Genomic DNA, 16880 nt, shown 5'->3' with positions numbered 1-16880 from the left:
TAGATTGTAAGCATGCTGTAATTCTTTAACCTTTGTGTATTTTGACCAGAGAATGTCTACAAAGACACCTGGGAAGTATTTTTGATTGTTAAGAAAGAAAGGCATAACATGCCTCGGTTAAATTTCCTCTCAATACACACATTGCTAGTTCAGTTGTTACTTTAAGTAGACTGAACTCTGGATCATAACGTGTCACCTTTTAACAAGTTAGTTAATGTGTAACAGTCATTAGCGTATGCTATAAGCGGCAGCAGAGCACACACTCAAAATGTAGCTTTGGTGAATGCAGTGAGTGGAATGTCCATCCGTTCTGATATTAAGACGTTTGTTACGGCCTCTTTGAGGTTAAGCGTTCCAGTTGAATGTAATAGTAATAGTTACTTTGTTTTAAATCTCTGTATGGCTTGCATGGAATGATTAAATCATCTTCTCTAACATTATTTGTGCTTCCAAACTCAAGAGAGACCAGTGATGACATCCTACTATTTTGTTTATTCCCAGAGCCATATTCTTTTCTTTTTTTTAATACCTAAAATAGTAATTTTTTTTTGCATCCTCCTCAATGGCTCACCTTTCTCCTTTTTTTGCCTTGGCGCTCTGTGCTCCTTCACGCTCCTCCCAACTTCTCTCTCCTTGGTCATTGCAGGTGGATGGAGTGTTGTTAAAGGTACTGCTTCTAGTCGCTACATGTATCCCCCAAACCCCTGGAGAGTGTTTAGTGCAGGGGTGGGCAAAATATGGCCCGCACTGTTTTATAAACCCGGCCATCAATAATTGACATTATGAAGAGTTGTAATTGTTGCATTAATGTTCTCTCCTTAAAATGTATTTGCTAATTAATTCATTTATTTTCATTTGTGTCATGTAAATTATGAAAAAATATTAGTAAAATAGACAATATAATATATACATTTAACTCCGTACCGGTAAGTACAGATATAATACAATTAAAAATTATCTATGTTAGCATTAATCTATTTTACACATTTGAGAAGTTTCCCCATAAAATTGATTAATTCAAATGCAATTATTTATTTTTTGCATTTATCCCATTAAATAATTGGTTAATCTGTTGATTGTAAATAAAAAATATTAGCAATAGAAACGTTTGTATTTATTTTATTGAATGGTGAATTAACTATAATCTCAATTAGAATACTTTTAAAAATAATAATTTTATTTATAATATCAAGAGTCCTGTGATATATTTTTAAAATAATGTAGCTATTTGTTTTAGCTGTTTAAGAATTGGTTAATTTGTTGGTTGTAAATAAAAAAATATTAGCTATTTTCTACCAAAAACTGTAAAAAAAATATATATATATAGTTTTTAAATGTTTTATCTCATCTTAATTTATTTATATAAGCAATCAAACATTAATTAAATATAAAAAATATATAGTCATTTTATTATTATAATAAACTAGGATAAGTGGTACAGAAAATGGATGGCTGGATTTTACGTAGGCATTTTACCTTTTTTTTTTTTCTAGTCTTTTTTTTTGTTTAAACCTCATTTACATCTTTCAGTGGAACATCTGTCCATTTTGAAAATGAAATATTCCCTACAAGGACAAAAGTTTGCCCACCCCTGCGGGTAGTGCATTCAGTATTCCCAGCCCCTCCCTCTGTTTCCTATGGATACCAAACACTATGTGCATTTTTAGCTTTCTTCCTATTGAGCCCCCTCCTCGCTCTTTTTCCTTTTCCTCCTCCAGGTGGACCTGCGAGTCCCCTAGCCCCTGATTAATGATACTGTGTGGTTTGTCACCCTTGAATGAAAGCCCCCCCCCCCTAATCCCCCCACCTCCTGCACTTCTTTCCTCTCACCCTCCCTCCTTCCTTTCTCAGGTGGATCAGCTGACCTCCAAGCTAGCTGTGTATGTGCCGGCTACACTGTGTAGCAAATGGCATCCGTAAGCGAGTCTTTTCACCTGCTCGTCCTTCCTTCTTCCTCTTTGCACTAACCAGGTGCAGCTGAGCTCCCAGTTGAAGGAGAAGGCGGACTGGTGCAGCGAGCTGCTGCTGGGCTCCGAGCAGCTGCGCCGCGAGCTGACCGAGCGCGACCAGGAGATTGACAAACTGGAGAGCCGCGTACGCGAGCTGGAGCAGGCCCTGCTGGCCAGCGCGGAGTCCCTGGAGAAGGTTAGGAAAACGGGAAGGTGGGGGGGTGAGAGGGAGCCGCATTTAATGGCAAGAGGCTGTGTGAGAGCATTGAGATGAGGGGCTGACTTTAAGAGGAGGAGGAGGAGGAGGGAGGGACTGCACAGAGCTAGAGAACAATGTGTGGGCTGTTCCAATGCAGATGATGTCTACCGTCATGGTGTTTATGTTTACATAACTGAACTGGTACGAAATGCAGCACGGTGGGGTAGTGGTTAGCACGCCTGCCTCACAATCCACAGGTTCCAAGTTTGATTTTCAGCCAACTAGTTTCTGCTGTGGTATAAGAATGGATGGTCAAAACTGGGATTGAAATTGAAATTCATTTGTTTCCGATGCATTTTGTTGTGTGTCAAAGGACGACCAAAAGAAGCATCATGATTCCGTCACGGAGGCAAAGCACTCCACGTTGGAGGTTCAGTTGCAGACTGAAAGAGAAGCGTTGGAGCGGAAAGAGAAGGAGGTAGTGTTCCCTTTTTATTGTTTTGGCCTACGATCATATCGGTGTCCATCATCTTAATGTCTGCCATCTTCTCCTTCAGATCTGCCACCTGGAGGAGCAGCTGGAGCAGTTCCGGGAGGAGCTGGAGAACAAAAACGAGGAGGTGCAGCAGCTCCACATGCAGCTGGAGATTCAGCGCAAGGAGATCAGCAGCCAGCAGCAGTTCCTGGAAACCAGGGAGAGCATGCTCAAGGTAACCTGTCAAAAACCACAAAGATGATGTGATCTCATTCACTTCACATTTTGCAAACTACAGTTTTTCTTCAAATAGTGGCCCTCCCTCTAATATACACTGTACCCCAAACAGTCTCTTAAATGCTATATTAGGATTTCTTTTTTCTTTTTAACACGCACATTAGAGCCCATTTAACTCAGTTGCTAACCATAACAGCAGTAGTGGGGGGAGACCCTTTACGTCAGAGAAACCTTTCCAAAATCCTTTTTTCCTAATCCTAACACCAGGTAAACATAACTAACTTGTACCCCTAAATGGCAATTGATTTGAAAAAAGTGGTAATCATTATAAGAACAGACTCTGACCTATGGTCGCTCCACAATGTTGTTTTGCAAATCAAACCAAATCAGCGACAACCACCAAAGTACATAAACAATGCACAGACTGTGGCACATGTTGTAAAATATTTGCCCACGCAGTGTTAAAAATGATGACGTTAAGTGTTCCAGTAGACTCTGAAGTGGTTGCTCCACAGTGTTGTTTGCCTTCATAAAAGTCGACTATTGTAATTGTTTTTGTTGTGATTTAAGTGCTGGTTTCACTTGATATCAAACTATAACATGCTGCTAAGGTTGTTTAATGGTTTGCCAAAAATGCATTGAAGGCCTCCCCTCAAATAACAGCCTAGATGTAAATAAATGCCACCCATCCAAATCCCCTCCCCTCTCCCCATCGGCCACTATTTGCATGAATATGGTTTTCTTGCAAAATGCCAAATGGAAATTATCTAAGGATATTAGTTTAGCGTGTAGATAATACCCACTTGGTGTAAATAGCACTTAGACTAGTGTTTCCAACCAAAATGTGCTGTGGGAAATTATCCAACTTCAATCAAATTGTTCCAGAAATTATTTTTATGTACAAACAAATGATGTGATCTCTGTAATCTAGTCTATTTATGCCGAAGACATATAGTGACACGTAGAGCAATTAAATACTCCTCCCCCGGATGGCAGAAAAGAAAACAAACCTGACTATTCACCTGTTGTTACTATTATACCATTCATGAAACAGAATAATGGCTTCGTGTTCAACTAAACAGGAAAGGTTGGGAAACACTGAGATAGAAAAAAAGAAAAGAAAATAGATTATAAAACTGAGCATTTCCCATGTCTGCCAGATCGCATCCAGTGCAGGGCAACTTAAACCTCATGCCTTTCGTCTTCGGGCCGACTCTGGACTCTTATTTTTGTCATGGCATGTTCAATCCATCACGTTATAATCTTTTGACTCTTGAAGGTGATGGAGGAGAAGGACAGGGCAATAGCACTTCTTAATGAACAGAACACTAAGCTCCAACACATGGAGAAAACGTCTGGCAACAAGGTAACAAGCCATGTCTATGCACGCACGGAATAGGATTCGGTGTGTGCATAGCTTCATGGTCGTGTGTGGTGTTTTCATTTTTGGTGGCATCCATTTTGGTGTTGTGTTTGTCTTGGTAAGTAAATCCATGTGCTCGTTTTGTGGTGGTTCGTTAAAACTCTTGAGTTTCTGTCTGTAAAATCTCCACATTAGAAATGTATGTATAATCCAGGGGTGGGTTTGAGGGCCATATTTAATTTGTTATATAAACACATGGGCCATTCAGAGTTATTCAGAGATGAGGTAAAAAAATAAAATTAAATATGCATCATAATTTTTTTGAGCTTTTAAATGTAATTGTAATAAATTTATAGGAAATTAATAAGGATGGACGAGGACGAATACCAGGTATTGGCATTGTTACGATCAGGAACTAAAAATGAGAAGAAACTTGCCATTCATTTCATGCAATTTTAAGGAAAAAATGCTCTTTTGGAATACATAGGTCTTTCTTGAAAAAGATCTGTCATTGTTTTTTTGGGGGGGAAATTTCATGTATCAAAAGTGGTATCGGGGACTACTCAAGAGTTGAGTATTCGTACTGGTATCGTTGTGAAATTAATATTTTTTTAACATACCTACCGGTAATTTAATAAAAGAATACCTCACTCTCGTTTTTAAATGTTGCTATAATGAAGTTATTGATAATTAATCAACCAATTTATTAATAAAATAAAGGGGAACTTTTTTCATAGTTCATAGTAAAGTAAAGTTCATAGTAAAGTAACAAATTGTTTATTGAGTCAAATGAATGTAAAAAATACATTTGAATTCACAAATTAAGAGGAAAAACTAAAATAATTAGGAATTTTTATGTGTGATGTTTTTTTATGAACTATTATTCAGCAAAAAACATTTTTCAAATTTAATGTTTTTGGCTTTTGTCTTGAATGGATAGGACATCTCAAGCATAGACAGAAATGTTTAATTTGTTTAAAAAATATAAATTCACCAATTTTACGAAGCAAATGAGCAATTAACAATTTTACGGGGACAAACTGAAAACATCTAAGGTAGTAGTAAATATGTAAAATAGTTTATTTGTTTACTTAGCCCACCCCTGGTCTAATCCAAAATGAGTTACAAAATAATGAACATATTTTTAAAGCGGAGACTCAAAGGTTTCGTCCAAAGGAGGGAGCGAGAACCATTTATTTGGTACTATGTGCTAATATTTTTTGGTGATCTTTTCAGGGAATAGACGAGCGAGATGCCCTGATAAATGACCTGGAGTCGCAGGTGGAATGCCTGCGCAGCGAGCAGGAACGTGTCAAACGCAAGAGCGAGGAGGAACTGGAGCAGCTGAACGCCGTCATCGACAAACTCCAACAGGAGCTGCTCCACATGGAGCGCAAAGAGGACAACGAGGCTCACACGGGTAAGGAGTACGAGTACGACGAGCTGAAGCAGAGGATGGACCTGGCCTCCGGAGAGTTCCGCGCCTTCAAAGCGGAGGACAGCGAGCTGCTGGAGACACACCGACGTTTGGAGAAGAGCGTAGAGAACTCTGAGGACCTCACAGAGACCCTGAGGCCGAAAACCACCGACCTTGTGACGGCGCAGACCCAATTCCAAGCTCTGGAGAAGAGCGGCGCGTCCAGCGTGAATGAGCTCAGTCTCCGCATTCGGGAGCTGGAGGACTCATCGGGCAAGAAAGACGTCGAGCTGAGCCGCAGTCGAAAGTATGCTGAAGAGCTCCAGGGGCAAGTGTCCCAGCTGGAGGAGCATTTAAGGGAGAAAGTGGCCGCAGCGTTGGTCAGCCAAGCCACCCTGGATGCCCTTCAGCAGAAGGCATCCAAAGACCACTCGGGTGACAAGGTGGGCCACCTGAACCAGAAGCTTGCTGAGCTTGAGGCCAGTTTAAGTGGCATCCAGAACAATCACAAGCTCCGGAAGCAGCTGCTCTCCAGCTCGACGGAGGCGCAGTATGAGAAAAGGCTGGCAGGGCTCCTGGATCTGATGATGCAGATGACGGGCGGGAAGCATCCCAAGACATCAGCAGCTCTGGAGGTAAAAAAAAAATAAAAGTTTAGAAGAAGGGGATGGCACATTTTTGTGTTCAATGGCCATGGACAGATAGGCCAGGTCATTCGTCAGTAGATATACATATCAAGTCCATGACTAGTTAAAAAATTCCTCTTTCTTTGAACCAGGCCTCGGCTGGCAACCAAGTGCTCACATTGGAGCTTCAACAGGCCCGAGATGAAGCGTTGGCTGCCAAAAAACAGCTGGACCACCACATGGAGCAATGCCACCATCTCCATGATGAACTCAAAGTAAGCAGTTGTGTGTTTTGAGGTCCAGTTTGAACCCTTCTTTGTTGGCAACGTTTAGTGACTCTCTCTCACTCTCTCTTAGGACAAAACTGAAACAATAGAGAGGCTCAAGGAGCAGCTCAAGACGGTATCCATTTTCTTGATTGTCATGTTTTTACCCCATAGTAATGATAAATGATGAATTATGCTCCCCCTCAGGTATCTTCTGGAGGAGATGAGGAGACGCGGGTGCTCCAAGGAGAGTTGACTAAGACCCAGGAGGAGGCGGCACACGCCAAGGAGGAGCTGAGCAGCTGCAAGGAGAAGCTGGAGAAGCTGCAGGAGCTTCTGCAGGTATTGATAAAGCAGTAGTTAACAAAGATGGAGATTCAATGTGAAGTATTACCTGTAAGTTTTTTTTTCTTTTCCTCCAAAGGAGCGGGAACTGACAATTGCACAACTGAAAGAAGATCTTTTACAAGTACAGTATTTAGTTTTATAAATAATTTGTGTTGTATTAAAACAAAATTGTCAATAAATTACTACAGTAATTTCTGGACTATAAGCCGCTACTTTTTTCACTTGCATTTGACCTTGCGGCTAATACAAAGGTGCAGCATTATAAAGGAAGCGCAAAAGCGTCAGACAGAGCAAAACAAACCAAGTGAGCCCAAATACAGTAAGAGAGACAGAACGAAAGCAAGACAATTTGCACCCTCATTATGGAAAAGAAAGTAGCGGGAACCCGGTGCAGTAACATTAAAACACCTGCGGCTTACAGTCGGGTGCGGCTTATATGTGTAACAAACTCGAGTATTCCCCAAATTTAGCTAGCGCGGCTTATAGTCCAGGTGCATCTTATAGTCCAGAAATTACTATACTTACAAGATATGAAAATTGAAGCTCAAATTTGTCTTTTCTTTCCAGGTGAAAGCCGAAGAGGACAAAGCAGACAGGACACACCTTCTCAAGGAGCTCCAAGACGTCCAAAGCCATGCGGACTCCACCAAAGATGAGCTTGACAGCTACAAATCCCACAATGAGAAGCTGCAGGAGGACATTCAAGTGCGTGAGGTCTCTATTTCTAAACTCAAAAAGGAGCTCCAGGAGGTCCAAAAGAACGTGGGTGCCACCAAAGAAGAAGTTATCAGCTACAAATCCAGTAATGAGAAGCTCCAGGAGGATATCCGGCTCCGCGAGGTTTCCCTTTTGGAGCTAAAAGAGGAGCTCCAACAGGTCCTGAAGGATGTGGACACCACCAAAGAAATACATAGTTACAAAACGCACAATGAGAATCTCCAAGAGGACGCTCAAGTGCGTGAAATGTCTATTAGTCGACTAAAAGAAGACCTCCAAGAGGTCCACAAGAACATGGACAGTACCAAAGAAGAACTCAACAGTTACAAATCCCACAATGAGAAGCTCCAGGAGGAGATCCAGCTCCGTGAGGTTACCATTTCGAAACTCAAAGACGAACGCCAGGAAGTCCAGAGGAACTTGAACTCCACCAACGAAGACGTGACCAGCTACAAATCCAGCAATGAGAAGCTTCGGGAGGACATTAAGGTGTGTGAGGTCTCCATTTTGAATCTCAAAGAGGAACTCCAGGAAGTTCAAAAGAATTTGGACTCCACCAAAGAAGAACTTAACAGTTACAAATCCCACAATGAGAAGCTCAAAGAGGACGTTCAAGTGCGTGAAGCCTCTATTTCTAAATTTGAAGTGGAGCTGCAGGAGGTCCAAAAGAATGTGGATTCCACCCAAGAACTGACAAGTTACAAATCCCACAATGAGAAGCTTCAGGAGGACGTTCAAGTGCGTGAGGTCTCAATTTCTAAACTCAATGAGGAGATCCTGGAGCTCCAAAAGAATCTGGACTCCACCAAAGAAGAAGTTAAGAGTTACAAATCCCACAATGAGAAGCTCAAGGAGGACGTTCAAATGCGTGAAGCCTCTATTTCTAAACTTGAAGTGGAGCTGCAGGAGGTCCAAAAGAATGTGGATTCCACCCAAGAACTGACAAGTTACAAATCCCACAATGAGAAGCTTCAAGAGGACGTTCAAGTGCGTGAGGTCTCAATTTCTAAACTCAATGAGGAGCTCCTGGAGCTCCAAAAGAATTTGGACTCCACCAAAGAAGACGTCAACAGTTACAAATCCCACAATGAGAAGCTCCAGGAGGAGATCCAGCTACGTGAGACCAACATTTTAAAGCTCAAAGAAGAACTCCAAGAGGTGCAGAAGAACAGGGACGCCGCCCAAGAGCTGAGAAGTTCCAAATCTCACAATGAGGAGATCCAGCTCCGCGAGGTCTCTATTTTGAAGCTGAAAGAAGAGCTCGAGGAGGTGAAGAAGATTGCCGATACCACCAAAGAAGAACTGACAAGTTACAAATCCCACAATGAGAAGCTTCAAGAGGACGTTCAAGTGTGTGAGGTCTCAATTTCTAAACTCAATGAGGAGCTCCTGGAGCTCCAAAAGAATCTGGACTCCACCAAAGAAGACGTCAACAGTTACAAATCCCACAATGAGAAGCTCCAGGAGGAGATCCAGCTACGTGAGACCAACATTTTAAAGCTCAAAGAAGAACTCCAAGAGGTGAGAAGTTCCAAATCTCACAATGAGGAGATCCAGCTCCGTGAGGTCTCTATTTTGAAGCTGAAAGAGGAGCTCGAGGAGGTGAAGAAGATTGCCGATACCACCAAAGAAGAACTGAGAAGTTCCATATCCCACAATGAGAAGCTGCAGGAGGACATCCAGCTCCGCGAGATCTCCATTTCGAAATTGAAAAACAAACTCCGGGAGGCGCATGCGACCCCGAGAAAGGCGGCCGACTCAGCCTCGACGTCTCCTTCTCCTGCTGCGTCCCCTCAGCCTTTCTCCTCCTCTTCCTTGTCCAACTCCCAGCCCAAGAGGAAAGCAAGCGGCAAGCAGCCCCTCGTCAAGGGGAGCAAAGACAAGACGTCCATATCCAGGAAGTCCGCAGCTCCCTCCAGAAGTCCCGAGCCGCCCGCGGTGGACGCTTCCACTCAGACGGCCGCTAGCGAGGAGCTAGAGGAGGTGATGGGAGAAGTCCGGGAGAAGGTGGTCCAGATGCAGGAGCTGCATGCGGCCGAGATCCTGGACATGGAGGCGCGGCACATCTCTGAGAGCGACGCCCTGCGCCGCGACGCGCACAACTTGGAGGACGAGTGCAAAGCGCTCAAGGCTGTCATTGACAAGCTGCGCGGCAACGAGGTGAGCACAAGCAGAGATTTGTCTTTGAAATTAATTGAAATGCCCCGAAATCACCTCTTTCTTTTTTTTAGGTCCTCTCACTGAGACAAGATCGGCCACTGTCACAGTTTAAAGATGGCTACACGAGTGGTAAGGTCAATAATGATGCTAATGATAAACTTTCAGTTATGATTAGCAGTGAGCTTCGGTCCAATAAAAGACGATTTAATGCATATCTCGACATTTGGGGTGCAATAGAATTTAAGAATGGTGCATTTTAAAGTGGAACGATTCAATTCGGTGACTGTCGCATGGTGTTCCACATGGTGCAATTCTGGGGTCTCTTCTGTTTTCGTTGTATCTGCTGACCTTGGGTTCCATGATAAGAAAACATTTTCTGATTAACTTCATTTTTTTTTTTACACCTCTAGTTATGGTCCTTTTCTCAATGCGAGTATGTTCCTTGTCACAGACAGCAGCTCCGATTACAGCCAGAGGACCGGATACGACCTTCCGACTGGACTTCAGCAGGAGTTTAGGGTGACACCCGAAGGTGCCAGAAGAGAAGTGGATGACCCTGTATTACCTGATAGGATCAAGGTAAAACCTGAATTATTGTGGAAATTAATGTACTTGTGTAATCCTAACCTAACACCCTAACTGAGATTTGGAACTCTAATTTTCTAATGCCTCATTGTTGTTTCTCCGTGCAGTCATTACTGCGTGAGGTGCACCAGGAGGGCATGCAGGTTCTTTCGCTGTCAGAGCTTCCCGTTTCTGAAAGTGAGCCTGGTTGCCATTTGAACCTGCAGGTCTGGCTGAAGGAGAGAGATGCCCTGCTGGCTACTGTAGAGTCCCTCAAAGGCCTCATTGCTCACATGCAGACCACTCAGGTTTTTGTTTATGACACTTTTACCCCTCCCACATGCGTTAAACACATTTGAAATGATCTAAAACTCTTAAGACGTATTAAATTACACTTTTTAAAGCATTTCTTAGCACCTTTTCTCACTTTTTTTGCCTGCACAGTTCTCCAAATAAGAGACATAATAATAAATTGTCTAACGAAAGTCCACTATCTTAATGCTAACATAAAATGTGAAACGGCCTTATGGAAATTAGTATGATTAATGCTCATATTTGTGTGCTAGGTGTCGGGCGACTCTGCGGATTGGCGTGCAAAACTCTTGGAAGCGGTGCGCCAGGTTTTCATGAGGGAGCGTAGTGTGCTTAAGTGCGCCCTCTACAGCCACTTAGACCTGATGGACACTAGCGATGCCGTCATCCACCTCAACCAGCTGGAGCGCAGGCTGGCCGAGCAGGTGACAATAATCCCACTCGTATCACTTTTAGAATTTATATTGCGTATTAGTAGGAATTATTTTTTTCTAAATTTTTTTTAACTATATTAGCATAGACAAAGCTGTGATTGACCAGTTTAGGGTGTACCCCGCCTACTGCCTGAAGCCAGTTGGGATAGGCTCCAGCCTATCCCAAAAAGCCTATCCCGCGGCCCCCCACGAAAACAGTTTGAAACGATCAAAATAATTTTAATTAGTTATTCACGATTGTAGAATTGATTTGTACATTAATCATAGTTTGAATCATTTTTAAATTCTTAAAATAATGAAATAATTATTAAATTATTGATATTTGAGTTATTCATGTCCGGTTAGGCTATATTGACTTTAAAAAAAATAGTAGTAAAAAAAAAAAGTATTCCATTTATTTGACTTATTATAAAACAATGCATTATAGCGTCAATTTTTATTTTTATTTTTTTCACTTAGCACAATAGCTATTTCAGATGCAATATCAGCATGATTTCTAATCATGAACTAAATAATTACATTGCTATTATTTGAAAATCTGTAAAAAAAAAAAAATCAAGGCTATCATTTATTAGCCTTGGAATTTATTAATTATGAAACACTGCTTCATTATATCTTAATTATCAATTAGAAATAAAATATAAAATAATTGTTCAAATTAATTATTGAAGCAATTATTCAATTATTGCATAAAAAAAATTGGAGTAACTCCTTTTTTTAGATTTACTATTTCAATAAAGCAAAAATATTTTTAAAACTAATAATTAAAATAATCATAATTTCTCCCCCCATTCGTTTTTCTTCTATTCATCAATCGAATGTTGGTTATTTCGGTCCGTGTCCAGGATGCTCATCACAGAGAAGCACTGGGTTCCCTCCACACAGCAGACCGGTCCAGTCTCATCACTGAGATCCATCAGCTCCGAGGTCAGATGGAGCTCCTCCGCCAAGGTAAGGAGCTTTGAAACAAGCTGCGACATGGCATATTAATGGAAAGACACACAAAAGAAGAAGTTTGATTTCCTCCTTTAGGTGCACGACCTGCCACCTTATTGGGTGCGACGGCGCATCTGGGCGGAGGCGATGCCGATGGAGTGCCGCGGGCCAACAGGCTGCTGCTGGAGGAGCTGAAGGGAGAACTGTCACAGACCAAATTGGAGCTGGAGACCACGCTCATATCGCAACACAAGCACCTCAAAGAACTGGATGCGCTCAGGTTAGATTGGACAAAATGTCTACAAGAGAACTGGAAAATTTGACTTCTTAAACCAATAATGTAAAAACCAGGTTGTAAAAAAAAATATATAATAATCGAAAGAAGAATATATTAGTAAATTTAAAATGTTCTGCCAACAACTTGGAAAAACTGTTATTACTGTCTGCAGGGTGGAGGTATCGCAGAAGGCCTCTGAGGTGGACGCGCTGAATGAGCAGCTGTTGGAGGAGACCCGGAAAGGCCGTGAGCTTCAGTGGGCCATGGAGAAGGAACGCTGTCGCGCAGGGAGGAACGAGGAGAACGCTCGAGAACAACTGGAGGTAAAACCTCGTCGGCTCAAAGCGGCACAACACAAACCAACTTGGACTTTGTTTCCAAGGACTTGAAACTGGCTTTGGAGGAGCAAAAAAGCCAAGCGGAGGAATTGACGTCCAGCTTGGAGCAGGAGCGCCAGGCCTCCTCCCGCCTCTGCCAACAAACCGAGAGGGAGAAGCTGAGCCTCCACAGGCACCTCCAAGAGCTCCAGGTGCAGCTGGAGACGGAGCGAGCCAAGGCTCGCGAGATGAGCTCCGCGCTGGGCACCGAGAGGGAGCTGCGGGTAGGCGGAGGCCTAGCCAGCCAGGAGGAGAACCTTCTGGAAGGACTGCACAAAGAGCTGGGTGACAAGCAGGCAAAGGTGGGGGTCGAGCTGTTGTGTGATTGCCAACAACAAATAAATAAACAAATAAATAAAATGTTGTTTTCTAGGTGGTGCGTCTCCTCAGCCAAATGGAGGCTGAGAAGCTTGAAGGGCTGAGAAAGGACGAGGAGCTAACACTGGCGGGCCTCAAGGCAAGGCAGCACAACGAGGCACTGCTGGATGCCCGGGCCCAGCTGGAGAGCCTGGAAACCCGGCTGTCAGAGACGCGGGACCTGCTGGCAAATGAGGAGGCGAGGCGGAGGAGCCTGGAGGAGGACAAGGAGCGACTGGAGGAGAGGTTGGCTCGGGAGGGCGGAGCTGGGCCGCTGCCCGCGCCACACCACCAACATCACCATGGCCCTTGGCGCATGGCGGACGCCATCTTGGGTAAACTGCACCTGGTTTCCTCCAAGATCCGCGGCATGGCAAGCAAGGCCACTGCTGAGATCACCAGTGAAGAGCTGTCGCTGCTCCAGTCCAGTGTTGATGATGTCATCAGCATGCTGCAGCAGTCTCCAGCTCTTCCATCTATCCCTGAGGTGAGCATTGCTAATATAATGTATAATAAAATCATAACACAAACATAATACTCTACACAAAATGGCGGATAACGGCTAAGAGATGCTAACAGAAATGCACTTCTCTTGTGTTTACCCCCCTTCTTAGAGCGCCGCCCTGTTGGCAGGAGGCTCCTCATCGAGCTCCTCCCTGACCGAGCGTTTGCTCCGGCAGAACGCCGAGCTAGCAGGTTTCGTGGGCCGCCTGACAGAGGAGAAGAACGACCTGAGGAACCACTCGCTGCGGCTGGAAGAAGAACTCCGCTGCTACCGGCACACGGGCAACACTGTAAGTATGACATAAATGTTCAAGTAAAATTAAATTAATGAAATTAAATATGGAAACACTATACATTGAACCCACTCTGTTTGCTGCTAATTGCACTCACAGTACGTATTTTCCAGTGCTGCCCGGCATATTGTGGCACAAAATGGTACTGCAACAAAGGCATGCAACACTATTCTTCCTCCCTTTTGCAGTCCAGCGGGAGGAGAGGAGCGTCCAGGCCAGACTCTGCCGACGCGCTGCTGCTCTCTCAGGAGAAGGAAACCTGGAGTCGGGAGAAGGTCCGTTTGGAGAAAGCCTTACATCAGGCCCTCGCTCAGGTGGCCCGTCTCCGAGCAGAGATCAGAACCGGCATGCTGAGGGAGATAACCGGACCTGAGGCGGACAACGCTGCACTCAAGGTCAGATGCGAATATTATGGATTGAAATTACAGGCTCCGTGACCCACAACAACTAGGGTGGGTAGGTAAAGTAGATTGGTTGCTAGGGTATGTTGTGTAGGTAGGTAACTAGCTAAATAGGTAGGGTGGTCAGATAACTATGGTAGGTTGGTTAGATAAGTAGGGGTAGGTTGGTTCTGCAGGTATGTAGGATGGGTAGGTTGCATAAGGTTGGTTAGGTAGGTACTACTCGGGTAGATTAGTTGGGTTGGTGGGTTGTTCAAGTTAGGAAGGGTGGATAAGTTAGTAGACAGGCTGGTTAAATAGGGTGGATAGGTTAAGAAATATAGGCGAGTTTGGTAGGGTTGGCATGTAGGTAGGTTGGTTAGGATCTCTAGGTAAGTTAGTACCTTGGCTGGCTTGGGTGTGTTGGTTTGATTTAGTAGGGTGGTTATAAAGGTAAGTAAATCTGTTGGTTTGGTGGCTAGGGTGAGTATTTAGGTTGGTTAAGTGGGTTGGTTGGTTTTAGGTAGGTTGATTAATAGGATGAATAAATATCTAAGTTGGGCAAGTAATTATTAAAACTATGTGTTTGGACTATTTATACCACAACAGCTGTGTTGGTAGAGGGATTGCTTGGTTGGTAGATAGGTAGGTTAGTTAAACAGGTTGGTAGGTAAGTTGCTGCAAGTAGGGAGGGGATGTTGCTGGGTAGGTCATTAGGTAGGTCGAGGTTAGGTAAGTAGGTAGGTGTATAAATAGGTTGGTTAGGTAGGTAGGTTAGTAACTAAGGGTTTGAGTTGGTTGGGTAGATTAGGTCACTTGTTAGGAGAGTTACGCAAGTATGTTGGACGCTCTAGGCAGGTGGTTGTGCTGGGTAGATTAGGTAAGTAGGTTAGTAGGGTTGGTATTTTGGATAGGTTGGAAAATATAGTTGGTGAGTTGGTTAGGTAACTTGATTTGTTGGTAGCTGACTATTAAGTGGGATAAGTGTTGAAAGATAATCTTAGTGTCCTCGCTTGTCCCCTGCAGAGGATGTACGGCAGATACCTGCGCTCAGAGAGCTTCCGGAAAGCTCTGGTCTACCAGAAAAAGTACCTGCTGCTGCTGCTAGGTGGCTTCCAGGAATGCGAGGAGGCCACGTTAGCCCTTCTCTCCAGGATGGGGGGCCGACCCTCGGAGGGGCTGGGCGTCGGCCTAAGGTGGCAGCGCGGGCGGGGGCTCACGCGCTTCCGCTCGGCCGTGCGTGTCTCCATCGCCCTCTCCAGGTAAGTCGCAGAGAGAAAATAATTCAGCGATTTTTTTTTATTTTTTTTTTTTTACTACGGTTACTTGTATTTTTTTTTTCTTCCAGAATGCGTTTCCTTGTCAAGCGCTGGCACAAAACAACGGGCATGAGCAACACGACTTCCTGTAGCACTCAGAAAAGTGAAACCACGCAGATGATCGGTAAGTCAAACACGATTGGGATCATCACTTAGTTGTTGTGGTGCCATGTTGAACTTCCAGTGAGCAGTTTGAAATCGTGTGAAAGCGGTAACACCAAATTTTGAACATCTGCTCCTCATTCACACCTGAGACCTGAGACCGGGGATGGGAAAAGGCTAATTGGGCCCAATTTTGACATTTTCGCGTAGGGGTGTACTCACTTTTGTTGCTTGTTTAGACATACCTGATAATTTACACGCTGCTCACGGACGGACTACATTACATTGTAGAAAAATGCCATTACGTCTGTGTTGTCCTGTGATAAGATCTAATGAAATATTTAAAAAAAACTGTGAAGGCTAGACTGAATGAATGAATGGTTGAGGCGGACACCATTTTTTCGGAAAAATCATTATACATAAAACAAACATTACGCAAAAAAAACCTCATGTTTTGTTTTTCAGGCACTGACGACAGAGATTACCTCCACCCGGGCGGAGATATGTACCGAGGCGGGGGCTCAAGCAGGGGACGCAGTGGGCGGGAGTCCCCGCGGTCGCCCATCTGCTCCGCCCAGCACAGGTAGGACAAAATTCAGGAGCTTCCACCAAGGCTGAAAAATGGCAATTTCGAATGATGGATTTCTTGTGTGTAAGGTTTCACGCGGCCGGAGATCCCGGGATGCTCACGTGCGCCCACCTGCAGAGCTACGACCCTGACCGAGCCCTCACCGACTACATCTCCAGACTGGAGGCCCTGCAGAGGAGGCTGGGGAGCGTCACATCAGGTTCTCGTCGAACATTTACATGACAACGGAATCTCTTCTCTGTATTAACTATGAAATGTCTTCTCTTATTTCTTCGTCGTCTTCTCCAGGTGCTTCGTCTTCGCTCGCTCCGTTACATTTCGGCTTGAGAAGATAAGACGGCGAAAAAAAACAAGTTGCCTTTTCTGATGCAAACTGTTGTCTTTCCGTATGGACCAAAACACTTTATCTGTGTGATACAGGTTTGCGTCGCCGCCACTTGAATGACATAATTTAATTCAACTGCAAATGGTGTATATTTTGTTTGTGGATAATTTAAAAAGGATTTTTGAGATTAATTTATGTTTGTGTGGGTGTTGGTTGCGAGCAAGGGGCTTAACTGGATTCTTCTACACACTTGTTTTGTTTCATGGCCCCAAGACATTTGGAGAGAGCGTATTTTTATAGAAGCTTTTCTGACTATTTTGTCAAAAACTGAAATAAAGGAAAATATTTGGACGT

At 43.8% G+C, this 16880-nt stretch overlaps 1 protein-coding gene across 9 annotated transcripts in view; it reads left to right on the top strand.

Moving 5' to 3' along the window:
* akap9 (A kinase (PRKA) anchor protein 9) overlaps positions 1-16877 on the top strand; it is a 43639-nt gene extending 26762 nt beyond the window's left edge. For 5 of the 9 annotated variants that reach the window (XM_086061916.1, XM_086061915.1, XM_086061918.1 and 2 more), the window contains 27 exons: positions 647-667; positions 1972-2145; positions 2522-2626; positions 2706-2858; positions 4140-4226; positions 5460-6275; positions 6419-6541; positions 6624-6668; positions 6740-6874; positions 6957-7001; positions 7448-9757; positions 9829-9886; positions 10209-10336; positions 10450-10629; positions 10888-11058; positions 11913-12018; positions 12100-12283; positions 12453-12603; positions 12663-12959; positions 13031-13501; positions 13629-13808; positions 14000-14206; positions 15218-15453; positions 15540-15634; positions 16078-16195; positions 16270-16400; positions 16490-16877. In XM_086061916.1, coding sequence (XP_085918042.1) covers positions 647-667; positions 1972-2145; positions 2522-2626; positions 2706-2858; positions 4140-4226; positions 5460-6275; positions 6419-6541; positions 6624-6668; positions 6740-6874; positions 6957-7001; positions 7448-9757; positions 9829-9886; positions 10209-10336; positions 10450-10629; positions 10888-11058; positions 11913-12018; positions 12100-12283; positions 12453-12603; positions 12663-12959; positions 13031-13501; positions 13629-13808; positions 14000-14206; positions 15218-15453; positions 15540-15634; positions 16078-16195; positions 16270-16400; positions 16490-16536 — 6774 coding nt within the window. In that variant the 3' untranslated portion in view covers positions 16537-16877. The remainder of the gene's footprint in view (positions 1-646; positions 668-1971; positions 2146-2521; positions 2627-2705; positions 2859-4139; positions 4227-5459; positions 6276-6418; positions 6542-6623; positions 6669-6739; positions 6875-6956; positions 7002-7447; positions 9758-9828; positions 9887-10208; positions 10337-10449; positions 10630-10887; positions 11059-11912; positions 12019-12099; positions 12284-12452; positions 12604-12662; positions 12960-13030; positions 13502-13628; positions 13809-13999; positions 14207-15217; positions 15454-15539; positions 15635-16077; positions 16196-16269; positions 16401-16489) is intronic. The other 4 variants (XM_086061922.1, XM_086061919.1, XM_086061917.1 and 1 more) reach the window with 2 other exon arrangements.
* Positions 16878-16880: the final 3 nt, after the last annotated feature.

The sequence above is a fragment of the Leptonotus elevatus genome, chromosome 19, assembly GCF_054856555.1.
Source record: "Leptonotus elevatus isolate MCC_2025b chromosome 19, RoL_Lele_1.0, whole genome shotgun sequence".
In the NCBI taxonomy this organism is placed as follows: Eukaryota; Metazoa; Chordata; class Actinopteri; order Syngnathiformes; family Syngnathidae; genus Leptonotus; species Leptonotus elevatus.
The sequence above is the reverse complement of the archived record's forward strand: the minus strand, read 5'-3'. Positions and strand labels throughout refer to the sequence as shown.